The 21,393-nt window shown below is 38.1% G+C and overlaps 1 protein-coding gene across 4 annotated transcripts in view; it reads right to left on the reverse strand.

Moving 5' to 3' along the window:
* Positions 1-17,862, reverse strand: part of garnl3 (GTPase activating Rap/RanGAP domain like 3) — an 88,831-nt gene extending 70,969 nt beyond the window's left edge. Inside the window, exon 1 of one of the 4 annotated variants that reach the window (XM_083531774.1) lies at positions 17,413-17,862. In XM_083531774.1, coding sequence (XP_083387900.1) covers positions 17,413-17,513 — 101 coding nt within the window. In that variant the 5' untranslated portion in view covers positions 17,514-17,862. The remainder of the gene's footprint in view (positions 1-17,412) is intronic. The other 3 variants (XM_083531773.1, XM_083531778.1, XM_083531777.1) reach the window with 3 other exon arrangements.
* Between the last annotated feature and the right edge of the window lie 3,531 nt (positions 17,863-21,393).

Below are 21,393 nucleotides of genomic sequence, written 5' to 3' on the forward strand. Positions count from 1 at the left end.
AAAAACTTGAACATTATTATTTAAAGGTACATTCAGAACAGATAAAAATGTGCGATTAAGTTGTTATTAATCATCAGTTAACTCACAACAATCGTGCAATTAATAGTGATTAAATATTTTAATCGATTGACAGCCCTAATAATCATAAAAAAAGATTTTTTTGTGTGATATCTATGAAAGCAGAGTATTCTTGTGAAATATTTTGAAAACAATCAAAAGTTTAAACAATAAAAACTAATTTTCACAGCTTTCCTTGCTCATATTTATCAAGGGTACTAATCTTGGTGGAGGGCAAAAGTGCATCACTTTAATACTGTTTAATGTACCCACAAAGAAAACCCTCTATAGTAAAGTTTAAGATGTGAGCTCAAAGGACAAGAAACTATTTTTTTTATTTACCAGCACAGCTACAGCAATGCATCGAAATTGATATCTATAGTTACATGCGTGTTATATGTGTGGGTGTGGTATGTGTATTCTTTAAACTACATTCTGAATGGGGTCTTGTCTCCTTTTTCCAAGTGCACTGCTGCTTAATGACCACTAATAACCATCATTTTGTGCATGCGTGTGTAACATTGTTCGTTCACAACCCCATAACAATCGCTCTTACCTACTGTCACATGATTACCCATAATCCCCCTAGTTGTAGGAATTAAGGGACAGGATGAAGGCACATTTAGTTTATACATTAACATTTATAAAGTACTAATGCTTGACATCAAAGTGTCTGTGTTTTATTATAAGTGTCACTGTTTTTATTATTTTACTGTGTCTTTATTAGGCTGCATTGTGGAATATGTTTTTGAAAGGCCACTTAATATTACTCATCTCATCCACACACTCATATACACACACACACACCCACACACACACACTCATGTCCAAAAAAAAAAAAAAAAAAAAAAGTAACATGAACTCATGATATTCAACTCCCTAACAGACTGCTGGAATGATAGAGCTCATCAATATTTTATGACATCATGGGTAACTGCACCAGTGAAACATAGTAAGACATAGTAAAATACACTGAAAACATGGTCTAATTAGTAAAAATGTGTGTTACTAGCAAAATGAGTAGCAGCTATACAGAAAGTGTAGTGTGTGTGTGTGTGTGTGTGTGTGTGTGTGTGTGTGTGTGTGTGTGTGTGTGTGTGTGTGTGTGTTGAATCCTAGGCTTTTGAGTGTTAAAGCTTATGGGCAAGACAGCACCTAATGAAATGTAAGCCTGAACAGCTCAGTGTCAGCATGGGTTTTCAGGTTACAGCCAAAACAATGACACGCACACACACACACACACACACATACACACACACTCACCCCCACATACCATAGCACTGTGAAAGCATTATGTCTCTGTGATGGAAAAACCTACCTGCGCACACACATTTTACCTAAACAGCAAAGATTATAAACACGCAACACACCTAGCTAGCTAATGTCAGTTGTATCCAAATTTACCAAGTAATGTAAGAATTTTACACTGGCTTGAGTAATGGCTTGAGTGGTTTGAGTAATAACATGGCTTCTACTTCTACTACATGACTAATACCACTAACACTAAAGCCAGATGCTCAGCAGGTACCTCAGCATGCGCAGGAAATACATACTACAGTCTATTAAAAGTTGTGCTTTTGATATTGTTGGCACTAAACATAAACAGTATATAGGAAATTACAGATAAAATGGTAGTTGTACACATTTATTTTTACACAAGGAGATCCTATAATTCCACCAGTTATCCTCTTCTCTCATGCAAGTACTTACACATCCAAATACACACAAACACACACATTGGGGAGTAGCGTTCGAATGAACCTGAAATCCCATGAACATATTGTGTGTTTGCCTGCCAAGATGAGTCTCAGCAAGCTATTTTCCCACACGGATCAGTCTAGTTCTTAAAAGCGCTTATTGACCTCAGCTTTAACACAACCACTACCTGACATAAACAATACCACTTTATCTACGCTGCTGCAACCAAATGCTAATCTCACATCTCACTGTGCATTTCCAAAGAAGACATATCAAATAAACATGTATATAATAAAGAAAGTACAAAGTACAAAGACAAAATGCTTCATTTCTATATTTTTATTGGATGAAACATTTATACTGGCTCTCTAGCAAGCTTGTGACATTAATTCACCATGTTCTAGTCACTATTTTCGAACCCGCTTTACAGTTTTTTCAACAACTAATGTACGATTATTATACTGTATAAGTATGATTTTGTTCTAATCAGTCACAGTACCTGAGTGAACTTTAGTTAAATTATGATCCACTACACCTACTTCAATCAAAAGTTGCAGGCTATTTGTTAGTTCGTTAAATAATCAGCAGAGGGCAGATCTTTTTCTTACAAAACCCCATGGTTATGAAACAGCCTTCTATTTAGGGTTCGGAAATCAGGCACATTCTCAGTGTTGGCTGAAAACACATATGTGTTTAAATCGGTGTTTAGACAGAGTGTCTTAAAAGTTCCTGTTTATTTGTAGAACCATTTTAGTTTATATGGTTTTTATTCCAAAGCACATCTGTAGGCTTCATTCTGGTTGGTTAGTTTTGTATGATTTTCTCCCAACTCAAAACAAGGTTCCCATTCATGCAGCCATTCAAATTGATCATTTATAAAACGTAAAGATTTGCACTATGTATGTTGAAGACATAATTGTCATTATGGTAAATATTTCAATAAAGAGACTTTTATGTGCAATATTAAACAGGTAACAGGTAGAAATGTCATTAGGTATATCAAAACAGCTTTGTGTTACCAAGGGCACGCATTTTTAATACCTTTTATAATCAAATGCACTGCTTTAGAGCTTGTCTTTCCATTAAAACCCTGGATTACGGTTTACTATGTAGCTGTACTGCCATTATACCTAAACTTCATTTAAAGCCTTTTGTGTGGGGTGTGAGTATGCATGTATTATTTGCATTCTAAATGGCAAAGTGTGGTATAAGGCTGTATAAATCGACTGATTTTCTATATCCAGACACATGTATGCAGACTGGATTCAGTTAAAAGGTTAAGCTCTTTAATTATGTCAAAGTGAAGGGTCATCCTTTATGGCTCTGTTGAACACAGTGACATTTCTTCAGGCGATTGTGTGGCTCATTGGCATTTTAAACGTTTTAGCTTTCACTCAAGCTTGGGCCACATGGAATATCACCCCCAAGGATGGCCAACTCCTGAGGGGGCATGTTTAAAATCAAAAACTATCAGCCAATCATGATGCAGCAGCACAATGCAACCAATCCTGCAGACACGGATAAAGCATATCAGTTCATATTCATATCAATCTGTCAAAATGGAGGTAATATATAAGTGAGCTCAGTGATTTCACTGTGGTTTTGTTTCTGGTGTCAAGATATGCTGGTCTGTGTATTGCTGATCTCCTGGGAATTTGTACAAAATGGTACATTAAAGCATCTTGCGAACGAAAGATATGCAGGTGGAAATGCTTTGTTGAAAGAAAAAGAATAGACAGACCGGTTCAGGGTGACAGGAGAACAGAAAAGCATGTCAGAATGGGAACTTGAGGCGGATGAGCTACAACAGCAGAAAACTACAACAGGTTCCAAACTGTTCAGACAAGACCAAGATTCAGATGCTATATTGGTTGCAGTCTTACTGAAAACATCACCTAGTCTAATGATGTACTTTAAAATATTTGTAATTAGCAGCATGGTGATTTCATAGTGACCTCACCAGTCAATATCAAAATAATCATTAAAAATAACAACAAAAAACGAACCACAACACAATGTCCTGTTAAACAATTGACTTGAACATTAAATATAGGAAATATCTGATAGGGGTGATTGTTTGTATTTAGATAGCATTTTAATCAAATATTGTGCGACATTCAAATGTAAATTTTTTGTATAACTTACAATGGCAAGTGAAAAGACGAGTCAAGCATAAATTAATGCAAAAATAGTGATTTCACTTTCAAGGTAAGGGGTATTTATATAATCACACGGCAGGCAAACAGGACACATTATTGCGTTTTATATAATTGTCCTTTAGTTGTACTTTACTATATACTTACTATATAACACAGTAAAAATAAATAATCCCATAGGAAAAATCAGATCATAATGATCATGAACCAGCCAATCTTTGGCTTGATAAGATGCTGAATAAAGTGGGAGGAAAAAACATAAATAAATTTTAATAAACTGCTTATTAGTGTGTGTGTATGTGTGTGTATGTGTGTGAGCTGTAAGCAATGGATTCTAGTATTATTTTAAATAATAATTGTAAATAAGAAATGTTTAGAATTAATTACAGGTTCGGCTAATTGTTGGATAGTAGTGCAACACGTAGTACAAAAGAAAATCACTTAATATCCTTATTATTATACAGTATAAGTATTTTATTTAACTATTCTACGATGGCTCTCGAGTAAATCTCGCATCTCGGAAAAAAAAAAATACTACTTACGTATAAAGCACTGAATCATCTCACACACAGTATCTGAGCAAATTTAACATTAATTATTCACCACCTCTACAAAAGATGCAGGCTATTTGTTGGTACCTGGAACAGCGTTTTTGTTCAGCAGGCAACAGATCTTTCTTTTACAAAGCCTTTACAGTTATGGAACAGCTTTCTTTTTAGTGTTCAGGGCTCAGACACAGTCTCACTGTACACTTCTAAGCTAAAAACACATTAGTTTGGTCAATCCTATTGCCAGTAGCTTTTTCTTAGGTGAAAAAGCAGATATGGAGGGATCATGGATATACAGTGCAGTGTTGTGGTGAACTGGGATATTTGGATGCTGTTGTCCCCCCTCTCTCGAGTTCTCACAAGTTCATTCAGGTTTGTTTTCTGTGGTGTCTTATCCCTGAGATTCCTCATGTCTGAGTTACCTTTTGGCTCTCCCTTTTTAGTTATGCTGCCATAGTCTTGCCGGAGTCCCTACTTACACCGTGATCACACTGTACAGTCTACTTAATGTAACAATGAGAATGCTTAACAATCTTCGACTCTTTTTCCCTGAATATTTTTCCATTTAAGCGCCTTCTACTAAACAGTACACCTTAACAACGATGGAACTATAATGAATGAACATTCGGTGTCACCCAGATGAGGATGGGTTCTGTTTTGAGTCTGGTTCCTCTCAAGGTTTCTTCCTCATACCATCTCAGGAAGTTTATGCTTGCCACATTTGCCACTTGTTTGCTTATTGGGGGTAAACTTACAGTGAACACACATACAGTACTGTATAGGCACTAAACATATTAATTATTTTTTACAATGTTATAACCACTTTATAAAGCGCAATACAAATAAAGCTGAAATACATTGAATTGAAAATGATTTGGATTTTTTTTGGTTGGTATGTTTCAATAATTATTTTTCATGCAATGCGCTTTGTGTCCTGCCATCTGTGTGAAACATTTCAAAGCAGCAAACGTGATCCTAAAATTAAGTGAAAATAAAAAGAAAATAGGCTTCTTGAACTTTCTTTTATTAAACCACTCTGCCCTCTGGCGGTCACTTATGCCTTTGCATGAAAAGGTTTTATATTTTCATTTCTAGCATGATGTTGACCATGAACAGAAGAGCTCTGTTCCCTGAAAAAAGATTCAACTCTCTATTTCCTCAAAAGGAATTCTGGAATTCTCCAGTTCCTTAACGAGATTACATAAATCAAAAAATAACTAAATCTCCATATTCCATCTGAATTTTTTTTGTCAGGAAAATTAGTTTCCCCAAAAGGATTCCACAACTCTTAGGACACAAAAAGTTATTTATAGTTATTATTTTTTTTATTAAAATTATTATTATTGAAGCATCGCAAATACACAATTTTCTTAAATGCTCATGCGTGCAAGTTCCAAAACATTCCCTACATATTCAGATTGAAAATGATGTGCTTAATCTGTAAACATTTAACTTCTGCATTTGGAATAAAATAAACTCAGTTTCAACAAATAACTGATGACAGACATCCCACTGATGGCCACAAATTATATGTAAAATCTGGAAATCATTTTTATTTTTCAAGAATTGATAGAATAGAGCAAATAACAAGAAAATGACCCATCAGTTTCCTTTGTGGGTTAGCTTTTCTCTCTCTCTCTCTCTCTCTCTCTCTCTCTCTCTCTCTCTCTCTCTCTCTCTCTCTCTCTCTCTCTCTCGCTCTCATTCTCTTTTAAATTTTGCTTTCATGACAGCTTTGCACTTGAAATGGTTTTCCACCTTTTTTTTTTTTTAGAAATTCCCAGAGTTGAGTGCTTATTGGCTGCTTTTCCTTCACTGGCCAGTCCAACTCATTCGAAACCATCTCAACTGGATTTAGATGTGGTGATTGTGGAAGCCAGGTCATCTGATGCAGCACCCAATCACTCTCCTTCTTGGACAAATAGCTCTTACATAACCTATGTTGTGTGTTTGGGTCACTGTCTTGTTGCAAAACAAATGATGGTCGCACTAAATGCTAAATTCTGTGGTAGTCATGCTGGTTAAGTGTGATTTGGAGGTGTAAAATTTGGACTCATCAAACCAAAGGACAGTTTTCCACTGATCTAATGTGCTTTCCTTGTGTTTCTCAGCCCATCCAAGTCTCTTCTGCTTGTTGTTCTTCTGAAATTATATATATATATATATATATATATATATATATATATATATATATATATATATATATATATATATATATATATATATATATATTTATATATATATGTATTTTTTTTTTTTTTTTTGTGAACTTCGAACACAAAGGCCTGACTTATGCAGTCTCCTCTGAACAGTGGATGTTGAAATATTTCTGCCATTAGAAATCTGAGAAACATTTATGCAAATCAGGGTTTTCTGTGGGTGGTAATTTAATAAACTAAATAAACGTATCCTCTGCAGCAGAGGTAGCTTTTAGTCTTTTCCTTTCCTGGGATGTACTCATGAGAAACTGTTTTATCATAGCGTTTAATAGTTTCGAAGACTGCACATGGAATTTATTTACTGCACATTAAAGTTATTGAGGTTTTTCAGACTGACCGACATTTCTTAAAGTAACAATAAGCAGTCTTTTCTCTTTACTGAGAAAAAAATAAGTGAAAATAAGTTTTTGCCATAATATGGATTTGTACAGTAATTGTAGTAGCATTAATTTGGATATTAACTCTGTATGCACCTTTTTCTCTGCACACAACAACAAATTAAAAAGGCAAGAAATGCCACAAATGAAGTCTTGACACACCTGTCAGATAAAAAACATTCCAGGTGACCACCTCAAGAATCTGAGGTACAGAGAATGACATGTCATCAAAGCTAAATGTAACTACTTTGAAAAATCTAAAATATGAAACATATTCTGATTTAACACTTTTTTGTTTACTTTGTTGCTCTTTCTGTGTGTTTTTCTTATGAACCACTAACCACATGAGACAGTCCTTAAATTATGTGATATGGCTGCCAAAAATTAAGCCTTCCAATGATGTCTTTCTATTTCTGAAAGACAGGGGGCTCTGCTAGCACACTGACACCAGCTGCTACGGTTCCACAGTAGTAGTAAACAAGTGAATTTCGATCATCAATCCTAAAAGAATATTAAACCATGTGATTTGAAATATAACACACACACACACACACACACACACACACACACACACACACACACACACACACACACACACACACACACAGTTATATAAGGACTCTCTCTGCCAATACGTCCATGTTTACACTGCTCAGTCCTCCAGTGAATGCATCATGTGTTAACAAGCCAAATACAGGCATTTTAAACAGCAAACCCCCTTCTCCTCATCCAGCCTGGTAACAACAAGTAAAGTTTTTTTCTTTTCCCCTTCCTGGAGAGAAATAATAATAAAAAACATTAATGTGTAGGTATGCGTCTTTCAGCCTTAAATGGAAGCAGATGTGGCAAGAAGAGCTCTGAGTTTACACAGAGCTGTAATCAGAGCAATTCTCATTCTTTTATTCCACCCCACACACACACACACACACACACACACACACACACACACACACACACACACACACATGAGAAGAAGAATGTAGGCCGCACAGCTGAAAGTGATTAGTGTTACCAATAGTGTTCGGATTTATCTTAAGGTCAGAGGGTTGGAGATAGAAAGAATGCAGAGTAATTCTCTGGCTCTCTTTATCTCTTGCAGGCCATAATTTGAAAAAAGGAATGAAGGTAGTTTTGTGAAAAATACACTGGTTGTGGCATAACCTCTCAGTGAAAAATGCTGGCAAGACATTGGGGAGGGACATGTTTAAACACACTTGCACTTGACCGAGCAACACATGCGTGTTATGAATCACATGAAGTGTCTGGCAGGCCTGGGAGTGTCAGCATGATGAGTCTCTTGCTCTGCCTATGTTTATACACCGCTTTCTCTGGCTGGAAATGTAGGACTGCACAATTTCACTACATGCAGTGTGGTCCAAATGTTTGCGCTCGCTACCAACCCATAATCTTTGGTCTATTTATCAAGCCAAATATATGAGTCACCAATATAATTTTAACAAACCGTATTGACTGAAGGCAATAGCCACAATATCATTGTACATTGTACTGTGTTAGGAACGGCAGTGTTTACTGCATGGAAATGAAACAGTTTTCCAAACTAATGCACAAACAACTCAAAATTATATCGACAGTGATGTCGAATCCTGACTTTTGATTTGGTCAAATGGTTTTCTTCCGACAAAGTGACAGAATTTTTCAGACATAGATCTATCTAAAGTGTTATACACTTAAAATAAATTCAATTACTGCAAGATGCTTTTTAGTAAAACAGGTAATATCTTCTCACCTTGCTGCTGATATTCCTACAACAACACACTCCAGCATGCTTTCTTGCTTACATATTGCATTTTTATGTATGTAAATTCCTTGGCTTAGGGCTCTGTTTTAAACTTGATTAACAAGGCAGCTGTGTACAATTTATAAAAATAATAAAAATAATAATAATAAAAAAAAGTTCCTGGTAATGGTGTAAGGGATTTTGCACTCTGCAGTAGTTTTCTAATGAATCCTCTGAGAGCACAGTGCCACATAACAAACTAAAAAGCGTGCCTCAGGTCCCATGTGCAAAAGTTTATTCTTCGACGAAGACTGCCAACTTTAAATTACAATCCAAACAGTGATGCGATTCAGCACGCAGACATTTACAGGAATGAAGAAGCTATCCAAAAAGTCAAAGCAAACAAAGGTAAGCAATGATCAGAGCACAGCCAATCAGACAAACAGCCGGTATAACAGCTCTCAGAAGTCACTAAATGGTGCAAGACTTCACAAAGTGTGGAGGCTAAAGGACTTTTTGCACATGGCGAGCAGGTGTGAGTGATAGACCTTGAGTTCTGGGTCGATATTTAGGTGAAGTCTGTGAACTATTGCAGAGATGGCAAATTTATGTTTCTGGAGGTCCAGCTACAAAAAATCCCTAACTAAATGATTGAATTTACAGTATGTATTTTCCATCACTTAAACTGACTGCATCCGATCACTTGAGTTGAGCATCCAACTGAGTGCATCACTGTGGAAATATCATTCCAATTTGTCTACTGTCTCCTGTTGCCTTGTCATGTCAGAAGGAAATAAATCAAACCGTCATTTTAAATCAGTTTTTAATATTTTAACAGTTCATGGTTTAGTTTTTGTTTTTGTGATAGCACTATAAACACTCTGACTAGCACTACATACATTTTAACACCACAGACACTTTGATTAGCATTAAATAAAACTTTGATTAGCATCACACACAATTTGACTGGCACTACATTCAGTTTGAGTACCACTACGTACACAATGATTAGCGCCACACACACAATTTGACTAACAACGTAAAAAACTTTAGCGCTACATATTAATTTGTCTAGTGATCACACACTTAGACTAGTCCTACATACACTTTGACTAGCATCAAATAAAACTTTAATTAGCATTACATACATTTTGACTAGCACTACATTCACTCCACCACTACACACGCATTGACTAACGCCACACATGCTCTGACTAGCACTACAATGAATTTGACTAGCGCCACGAACCTTTTAATTAGCGGCACACACATTTTGACAGGTGGATTTGCTATAAAATTAAAACAAACAAACCCAGGTTTGCTTAACTGGACAGTTTTTCTTTTTTTTAGTGTTGATTGTATATTTATATAATATACATATACTATTTTATATGTACAGCTCACTGTGGGGCATTTAAAATGAGTCTGCCTCAGAATTGGCTGAAAATGTCTGACACAAACATTTCAGTGATTGATGGTTTTACATGGCTACAGGATGGTTTTTACAGGACTTGCTGAAGGGTAAAAGAGTTAGTTTGCAAGCTGTCCAAAGGCCTCTGAGTTTTATGAGACATCTGGCTCAAGGACTAGCCCCTGCTGAAGGAGATCGGCTCTTCTCTATAATAATGATTGTGTCTTGTGTCTTTTTTGTGTCTATTCTGTCTTGTGTCTTCTGGGCCTTGTTTTTCAAGTTGGTTACAAGCAGATGTATTTGTAAAGCGTTTACACAAGATATGTAATATTCATGAAAATTCCACCATTTATGAAAAATATTCTTGTTTTTCTCGTGTTCTTGAATGTGTGGAAATGTAAGCATAAGAAGGCTTGCTATTATTATCAGCTGTAATCATTTGCATACAATATATCCTCCTTTTATCCTATAGATAAAGGCTACTGCCATTAGAGTATAATGTGATGGCATCATTGCACTTTGTTCAACACCTGTTAAATGTTAGGTCCTATATAAATAAAGATTGATTGATTGATTGATTGATTGATTGATTGATTGATTGATTGATTGATTGATTGATTGATTGATCATTGTCATGAAGGAGTGTACTCAGTCTGCAACTATGTTTACTTAAGCGGTACGTTTCAAAATAACTTTGCAATCCACATGAAGTTAAAGAAATTAACCCCATGATGTGAGATGTATTTAAGCTGGCATATGTGAACATATTGTGAACACTAGTGTATTACACTTATATGTTATTTTATACAACTTAATAACCGCTTTATCTCTGTAAAGCTGCTTTAAGAAAATGGTTAATTGTTAAAAGCTCTCTACAAATAAAAATACATATGAAAAACTTCAGACAATCTGAATCCGACAGCTGACTATAAATTATTATAAATAGTAACACAAAGCTCCCAGTGTGTGGACTCAATAATTGTCTTTATTTCTATACACTTTAAGCATACGTTGATATTTATTACTGACACACCAAACACCAGTTCAAATGCCAGCTGCAGAGCTTACGGATGGCATCAATGGCACCGATGGCTAAGAGATTGGCCTACAGCTATAAAAATGCACCATTTTCTTGAATTATTGATGTCAAACATTAAATTCCCATTAAAGAAGCTTTGCCAGGGAACTTTGGCAGCAAGTCTTAAAAAAGACTAAGTTATTGTGAGTGAGAAAAAGAAAGTTCAACAAAAAGGGGTCTGTGTCAACGTATGTTTTGTGTGTGTGTGTGTGTGTGTGTGTGTGTGTGTGTGTGTGTGTGTGTGTGTGTGTGTTTGTGTGTGTGTGTGTGAGTGTGTGTGTGTGTGTGTTTGTGTGTGTGCACATATGTGAAAGAAATTGCTTTAACAGACATGCCGGCAGATCTTCAGAATGGATTTGGCAACTACGGCCATTTCACATCCATATGAAAATATTGCATATCACATATGTGTGCATGTTCACAAAATTGTGTGTATGTATTTCTTAAATGCATTCATTCATTACAGTGTACCTCGTTTTTTTCAATATGACCACGGCAGAATATCATGAGACCCAAAGTGTTTTTTTTTTATCTATTTATGTAGAGTCTGCACCAAAAGTCTCTGTGTTTATAAGTTAAGTTGTTACTATAGAAACAATGGGCCTCAGTTATCAAGCTGGATATACATGGATATATATATATATATATATATATATATATATATATATATATATATATATATATATATATATATATATATATATATATATATATATATATATAAAATTCATACACACCTTTACACAAGAAATTATTTGTAAAGTATTTATGAAAACTTTTTTCTGAAAAACAACATGATTCCTATAGTGCTCCAGATAAATGTGAATGTAGATCAGCAATTTCTATGAATGGAAACAACAACTAAAAAAAATATTAAATACTAATTAAATATAATAATAAAAAATACACAACCAGTACAAGGTAAATCCATAAAATATTATCAGTGTGACATGAAGACAAAAAACAAAAGTTATTCAATTATGAAGAGGAAACGCTGCACGCTGCACTCGCTCAGATATTGTGTAAGCTGATGTCACTTGCCATGACATCATCTTTTAATTTTGCACAATAATTTATTGCAACCGATAAGTGACCGGTCTGGTAAACCTCAAACTGCAACGTGCCTTGTGCTTTTTCAAGTTGCCACTCTTGGGCCCTTGAGCAAGGCTCTACTCCGATTATATGATTATAGCTGTCTGTGCTAAAATATAAAATTTGACAAGTGAAAAACCAAAAGGCACTCTGCTTCAAATAAAATAAATGATAGCAGCTTCCCTATGTGATAGTGTATAGTATGTAGCAGATATGAATATGTATTTGTTTATGTCCTAGCATGATTTTTCTTTTTTATATACATTCACTATACAGTATTTATTTATTTATTTTTTGCCATGATTTCCATATGCCTTCCACCTTTCCACATGCTAGAATGAGTGCATTAATATAAACCTTGTAATCAACACTATTGTCAAAGCTGCTGTCACTTAAACTTAATAGACACCTTCAGAATCTACAATATCCAACAGATTTCTGATAGAAGCCAAAAACAGCACATCACTTTCTCATCTAATCACACTTTTTTAATCATCATGCTCTACTACTTTGAAATACATATCCCCTGACACACATATTGTATTTTATACATTAATCTGTAGTAAAATAAATTACAATTCCAAGCATAATATGCACATTAAACCAGATGCTTGATTTACGATAACAGACGACGATCATAAATATACGCTCTGTGTTGGTGGATATCCCATTGAAAATATCCATTTTATCCATGGAGCAATCTTGATTCAATAAATTCCTCTTTTCTTCAGCCTGTTTCCCCTTCAATCTTAAATTTACCTCTTTATATAACTCCAACATAAACAATGAATGAAAACAGTCGGTGCATAGCAAAAAAAATTATCTGCTGTACAGGATTGTGTAAAAAAAAACATGTACCACCTCAATGTTCTTGGAAATAAGTCAATTTGCTCTTTTTTTGTAAACAATTAGTTCATTGTTCAGTATCAAGCTTCAGACTATAATTAGATGTGTCCATTATATTGTTTACATAATCTAGTTACAAAATACCATTTTTTTATGTTACACCCTTATTATAATTTGCCCTAAAAAGGCAAAAATGTTTCCTGTTATGTAAAAAAACACTATAACTCGCTCATTACAACACAAAAACTCAGCTTTATCCATATCCTACATTATTTTAATGAGAATACATTCTACAACTATATTACAGTAAACTACAACCTTTTATCACCCTGGACAACTAGCAATTTTACTGACCATTTTTCACCCCAACCCAATATATATTTTTTCCTCGTATAATGTTTTTTGCTTTAAGACTGTACAATGATGTATAACAGTGTTATCCACCAGTGTGTTAATCTAAGGGCTTTGCCATCTCACTTCTGTCGACCAACATGTGCAATATTACTTATTTACACAATGTGCATTGTTATTTATTTACTTTCATTTACTTACTTAATATATATCTATATTTTTTTTTTAAGTCTAATTGTGTATTCAATTTCATTGCAATGTACCTGTGCAAATGCAAATAAACATGTTTATTATACCATTCTATATTATAGTTTTATATTATTATATTACATATGTTACATGTAACATATAGTATTACATATATTATATAGTCCATATATATATATATATAGGCATCTGAAACCAAAACATCATTGTGGGGGGCCTCCGGGAACAAGTATATTCGGATTCGGAAGTGTAAAAACGTACCTAGAGTGAAAAGCACTTTAGTCAAGTGATGAAATCTTTTTACAAGTTCATCATTTAGTAAGAAAACACAGACTACTTGCAGTACCATCACATCCCACAGGAAGGCTGCAACACACAGGGTGAAAACCACAGATACACTGACACAACATCTGATTTAACATTTGACTCAACATCTGCCACATCTGCTAAGGCGAGGATTTGTGTTATACTTTTACTATTATTACCACTAAATAATGACTTTACAGATCCTTATGAGGCTATATTGTAGCTGCTTTGACATGTGACCTTTTCCTGTGAATTTAATTGCACCTCTTGTAGTTGGATTGTACCTAATTATTCACCAGTTTTAAAGCTGCTGGAAGTGTTACTTTATAGGAAGCAGCAAATTTATCTTTAAAAGTGATTTCAGTGTAAACACAACACATAAGGGCTTAGTCCTAATTTACATGAATATACAACAGTGACCTGGCGATTGAGTTTTTATTTTATTTATTTATTAAGTAGGCACACAATACTTTCTTACAAGAAAACTTTACTAGAGACTTCTTAGTTTTCTGGAAAATTTGAAAATTAGATTGCTGAAAAAAGTCCAGCAGTGATGGCTGGTAAAAGGACAGGCAAAAATCTATTAATAGATTGACAATTAAGCTATTAGGGTTGCGTAAGGCATTATATCATGAAATGTTATCGATTACATAAGAACACACACACACACACACACACACACACACACACACACACACACACACACACACACAAATAACAAATGCAGCTGCCTGTTTGCCTTTTTGAGTGTTTGTGTGCATGTATGTGTATGTGTGTGTTTGTATATATTCATATGTAATAAATTCCCCCACATCATTCTTCTTATGTATTTGATGAAAGCTCATGATATAATGCACTGTGCAGCCCTAATTGTTTCACTCTGAAGCTATTAAAAGCCGAACACCAAACACGGTAAACAGTTGCGGTTCTTTTAAACCAATAAACTCCAACTTTAACCTCTAATCTTTTCTCAAGTAATTCGATCCATTTATTTTTAGTTTCTGAAAACATTATTAAATCAACTTTGTCCGACGGTGGCAAGGAAACACTCCTTGAGATGGCATGAGGAAAATATCTCAAAAAGAAAATCACAAGAAAATCTATCCTCATCTGGATGACACCAGATAGTGTGAATATAAATAACTTTGACTTGAGATTTTTTTTTATATATTGTGTATTGCTGCCTTTGATTTTTGATAAGTTCTACCTCCTGCTTTCAGGTCCACGAAAGTCCAAAACAATCCACCTCAGGACATCTAAGGTGTACGGTATCTGATGCGGATTTCAAAAACTAAACCATACAGACATCTTTTTATTTTTAAATGATCAGGGCAGAGGCTTAGCCAAACAACCTTACACACCACAAAGTAATATCTTCACGTCAACATTTCCTTACGTTCCTCTTACAATCTCGATCTCAGCGGTCACATTTGTGTTTTTGTTTCTGACAGGGTGGGTTTTCAGGGTTGGGTTGCCTTATTTTTTTTTATTAAACTGTGGTAAATAAATTAGTGTACTGTGCCTATTTTTTTCAAGAAATGTCTCCTCTTTATGCTGTTTATTCTCAAAGCTTTATTAGATCAAATATTTACTTTCTACTCAGGAAGTTGCATCATCCTTTGGTGGAAGAGTCCTGCATTTAGTCATGGATTATTTTTTTTTTGTATTGCTATTGTTGCTAGATTTCTCTCTACATTAGCTTTTCTATAGATGTTTTCATATGGTGACAGAAGCTGATGTTTTCATGTTTGGAGGAAATTTTTATTACAAATTATTTTTTAATATATGTAATTTTTCTCGAAGAAAACAAAAGGGAAAAACAAATCAAATGAGTGAGCAGCTCTTGCGAATTTCTCAAGTTGTCAGAATTTCACCTGTTTTAAGTTGAAAGAGACCTGCTGCAAAATAATTGGTGCTCTAATGCACCATACTCTAAAGCATCCTGTAGTTCTTCCTGCTTTAATTGTTGGTTGATGGCAATCATGGTAGTTGCTGCAACACATTCGCCTCAATGATGTTCGAACTTCGTCACGTCCCCGGATTCATCAACATAGACAGATGCTTGGCTCTGGTCAGCAGTTGCCATGTTGTTCTGTGCGATTATGATATCTGTAGTGTTCGATACAATGTTTGAGGTAAGCAATGTTTACAGCAGCTGTGGATTGCACAGTCACAGGGTTTTCAGAACAGTCACGTGCCTGTGTTGAGAAACAGAGGTTGCTGAAGTCAACAGTGAGGTAACTCCTTAATCACACCATGACTAACCCTGAAACTGTACAGCCCTACTCACCACGTTTACTTCTTATACGTTACAACATGCCTAGTGTGAATCAGTTATTGTGAAGTTTTTCTCTTTTTCTTTCCACAAAAATGCATGCCTCAGCAAACAGTCCTCCAGACTACTCATCAGAAGGTTGCGGGTTCGAATCCCAGTGCTTCCAAGCTGCCAGCGTTGCCTTTATTACCCTTCGCTGCTCAGTTGTTTGGAATAAAAGTTCCTGCCAGATGATTGAACCTAAATGCGAAGGACAACATGAATATAATTGCTCACAGCTGCCCTTTTGAAGCATGACGGACTCCATGAGTAATCTATATGGCATTTGAGAGCTCGCTCTTGATCTGTTGCAGATGAGTTTTACTTTTATGGCTTGGAAGCTTGCAGTTTCTTCACCTACCTGCTCACAACGACAACACACACGTACACACACACACACACCTGATTCAGGAGCTTCTGCTGGACTAGAGCCATACAGGTTATACTTTGGGCTGCCTGTGTACTGGAAGCATTCAGTCAAACTGACATCCGCATGCACACTAACACACAGCCCACTGGTGCAGCCCCCCCCCCAACACACACACACACACGGTACCGATGCGGCACGGCGACACCCCACAGAAGGCGCATGTGTTTAATGGCATGACCTTTCCCTTGACTCCTGAATGCATTCATCTGGATTGCAGTATTGACATAAATGCACCAAAGTGCAACCGCCGTATCAATATGAATGCGCTTTAGCGCGCGTGCGTGCGCTCGTGCGTTCCGTCCGGTCAATCTGGTGAGCGCGAGCACTTACAGCATGCACTCTCACTTTAGACAGATGACCGTCTGACATCTGAGCATGAACTTTTTTTTTTTCCTACACATTTGTCCCACACAAAAAAAATTGGCTCCGAGCCCAAAGCATACAGTAAAAACCATACACATGAATGCAGGAATATACGCGGTGCAACATGCATGGATGGATGAATGGATGGATAGATGGGGTTGTAATCCAGACCAACAACCGGTGCATATACAAAAAGGCTTTCCCTTGAGCTCTGGACTCACCTCGTGATCTCGAAGCTGCAGCCTTTCCTCAAGAGGAGAGCTCTTTTCCGCATGAGCCCCGCTTTCTCCCGTCCCAGGTACGCGTTAATGTCCGAATTCATCCCGCTTAATATCCACGCGTCCACAGGGATGAAAAGAGGAAACGAGGAAGAGGAAAAAACTGCAGTGATCCCTCCTTCCTTCCTTCCTTCTCTCCTGCTCTATAGCTGTACCAGGGCGAGAGGAAACGGTGGACCAAACAGAGAGAGAGAGCGAGAGAGAGAGAGAGAGAGAGAGAGCGCGCATGAGTTTGCGCGCGCGCGCGCGCACACACACACACACACACACACACACACACACATACAGTACAAACACAAAGTCTGCCTGAAGACTTTCCCAGTCCCAAACGTCTGCTATTACGTATGCACGGTGCACTGGACCTGGTTGCCCTCAAGTTCTTCACGTGCTCCTGACGTCTAACTGCGCGAGCCGCATATAATGGACTTCTGTGGGCTGTCCAAAAAAGAAAAAAGAAAAAAAAAAACATCACAGCAGACCATTGACTAAGTCCTGCGTTCTGTGCATTGCTGAGGGAGTAGGATTATGATGCACAAGAGACTTTTTTTTTGCAAGACAATTAACCCGCTAATAATCCCAATTAATCTCTCTCTCTCTCTCTCTCTCTCTCTCTCTCTCTCTCTCTCTCTCTCTCTCTCTCTCTCTCTCTCTCCAATTCAATTCAATGGACATTGTCCCAAAGCATGTTTATTTAAAGAAAGAGTTAACTTTCCTTCTACTGTACATATCTATATATCACCTGAATATACACTGTGTATTGTCTATTGTACATACAATATCCAAATCTCATATTGTATATTTATATATTCCATATTCCTTCACATATATTTTAGAGAAATCCGACCCGACCAGTTATAAGTATATGACCACCATTCAGACATAACGCTATGACCACCTGCCTAGTATTGTGTTGGTCCCCTTTTGTTGCCAAAACAGTCCTAAACCTGTTGAGCATCAACAGCATTAACGACTTAAGCAGTTTAAGATACAGTAACTCATCCACACCACACGGGCCAGACTTCCTTCCCCAAGTGCATCAATGACCCATGACCGGTTCACCACTGTTCCTACCTTGGACCACTTTTAATAGATACTGACCACTGCAGATGCCACTTTGTATGAAGTTTATCCCTAATAAGCAAGAGAGGTGTGAGAATTTTATACCTCACTTATACTTATTATGTATAAATTAAATTATTTTCATTTCTACAGCGCTTTTAACAATGGACATTGTCCAAAGCAGCTTCACAGAGACAAATATGAATGTGATATATAATAATAGAATAATAATAGAATATAAATATTATATAAATGTATTTGTTAGTAAATATCAGTGGTGGGTTTTCAGGACCAGCAAGGCCTTCTCTGCCATACCATAAAAGGCCTAGGTGTGAAATGCACAATGGTGCGCATAGGTGTAACCCATATCATTTTATCCCTAATGAGCAAACCAGTGGCGAAAGTGACAAGGAAAAACTACCTAGGATGGTATGCGGAAGAAACTTTGGTGACATTAATTGAACAAAGTAATATTTATTCATTATACTTCCACATTGTTGAGGTATGCTGTTCAGTGATGGGTCTTTCAATGCAGAATGGTTTATTTAAACTGTAATCCTAAGCCATTGTTGCAGACTGTTTATATTAATTACAATCCATATAAATCCTCTGTCAGGGTTCACCCTGCTTCTTCTCCGGTGCGCGGCCCGCCCGCCCGGAGCGCTTCGCCATCATACTGATTCCACACACCTGTTCCTCATCACCCTCGAAGCTATTTAAACGCCTCACTCACACCGCTCCGTTGTCCGTTATTGTTTGTGTTTGGACTCTGAGTGTGCTCTATGTTCTCTACGTTTGCTTTTTGTTTAGTGTGCATTAAAGTCTGTTTGCTGTGCCTTCCAGGGGAGAAGCGGACCATCCAGATCCTCCAGACTAAGTACTGGTGGCCCGGCCTGACCCGAGAAGTAAGGCGCCTCGTGGAGGAATGTCCGACCTGCGCAATGTCCAAGGTCCCACGCCACCTGCCGAGGGGAAAGCTGATGCCACTCCCCATCCCTCAGCGTCCCTGGTCGCACCTGGGGATTGACTTCGTGACGGATCTCCCCCGGTCAGAGGGCCACACCTGCATTCTGGTGGTGGTAGATCGCTTCTCTAAGGCCTGCCGATTCATCCCCATGAAGGGGCTCCCCACTGCACTCAAGACAGCGGAGGCTTTGTTCCATCAAGTCTTTCGGAACTTCGGTCTCCCGGAGGAGGTCGTGTCGGACCGGGGCCCACAGTTCAAGTCTCGGGTCTGGAGGGCTTTCTTCCGACTCCTGGGCATCTCGGTAAACCTCACTTCAGGATACCACCCCCAATCCAACGGCCTGGCGGAGCGAAAGATCCAGGAGTTGAGTCGCTACCTGAGAACCTATTGCGGCCAGGATCAAGAGGACTGGAGTAGGTTCCTGCCCTGGGCCGAATACGCCCAGAACTCGCTACGTCAGGACTCCACGGGGCTCACCCCGTTCCAGTGCGTGCTGGGGTTTCAGCCACCCCTGTTCCCTTGGTCGGACGAGCCCAGCAGCGTACCCTCCGTCGACTACTGGTTCCGGGAGAGCAGTCGGATCTGGGAGTCAGCGCACACCCAACTGCGTCGAGCCCTCCGCAACACCCGCCGACACGCTGACGCACGGCGGCTGGACGCCCCCCGCTACCGTCCTGGGGACCTGGTGTGGCTGTCCACCAAGGACCTGAAACTCAAGCTGCCCTGTCGCAAACTGAGCCCCCGGTTCATAGGGCCCTTCCGGATCACCGACCAGATCAGCGCAGTGTCCTACCGGCTCGCACTGCCGCCGAGGTATTGTATCCATCCCACATTCCATGTGTCCCTGTTGAAACCGTGTGCCTCTTCTGTCTCTCGCCCTCCAGGTGGCCCCGTAGCGCCCGACCAGCCGGAGATCGTGGACCAGCCCGGGGTCTACGTGGTCAGAGAGATCCTGGAGTCCAGACGGCGCCGGGGTCGCCTCGAGTATTTGGTGGACTGGGAGGGGTTTGGCCCGGAGGAACGGTCTTGGGTGGCCCGGCAGGACATTCTGGACCTGGCGTTGCTGGCGGAGTTCCACCGCCGGTTCAGGGCGTCTGGTGCCGCCCCTGGGGGAGAGGGTGGTGTCAGGGTTCACCCTGCTTCTTCTCCGGTGCGCGCCCCGCCCGCCCGGAGCGCTTCGCCATCATACTGATTCCACACACCTGTTCCTCATCACCCTCGAAGCTATTTAAACGCCTCACTCACACCGCTCCGTTGTCCGTTATTGTTTGTGTTTGGACTCTGAGTGTGCTCTATGTTCTCTACGTTTGCTTTTTGTTTAGTGTGCATTAAAGTCTGTTTGCTGTGCCTCGGCTTCCGCCTCGCTCACTTACGCCTGACATCCTCATAGTTCTTGAAGGAAATGTCTTTAGGAAATCTCGGACCCTGAGAAAATTGCATAGACAACACAATTCTTTTACCCAATAATTGCTTCATGATATATATTTGCTGTATAATTGCTGAATAGGTCTGCAGTCATTTGAAGATCCAACTGTTTGGACATCTAGACGTTCATTTCACAATCTAGATGTCACAACACAGAAGAGACTTTTTTAAATTAATTTCTTGTACCCTGAGAGATGCTGAGACCAGTTGGTGGTTTGGAGGACTAGAGGAAGGTCAAGAACAAGTCAGTGTGTGTAAATTCTCATCTCTATTTTTTATAATGATGTAATGGCTCAGAAGCATTGCAGACATTTCGAGAGCCGGTATCTGGTTACAAACTGATTTGATTAGGGGTTTTTTCTCTATCTAACTATTTTACATTCTAATAATAGAACACATAGTAAGGTTTTAGGTGTCTTTCAGCAGACTACATTTTATATACTACTGCACTTGTTAAACCAGCTCCTTACTAG

The sequence above is a fragment of the Silurus aristotelis genome, assembly GCF_946808225.1.
Source record: "Silurus aristotelis genome assembly, chromosome: 26".
NCBI lineage: Eukaryota > Metazoa > Chordata > Actinopteri > Siluriformes > Siluridae > Silurus > Silurus aristotelis.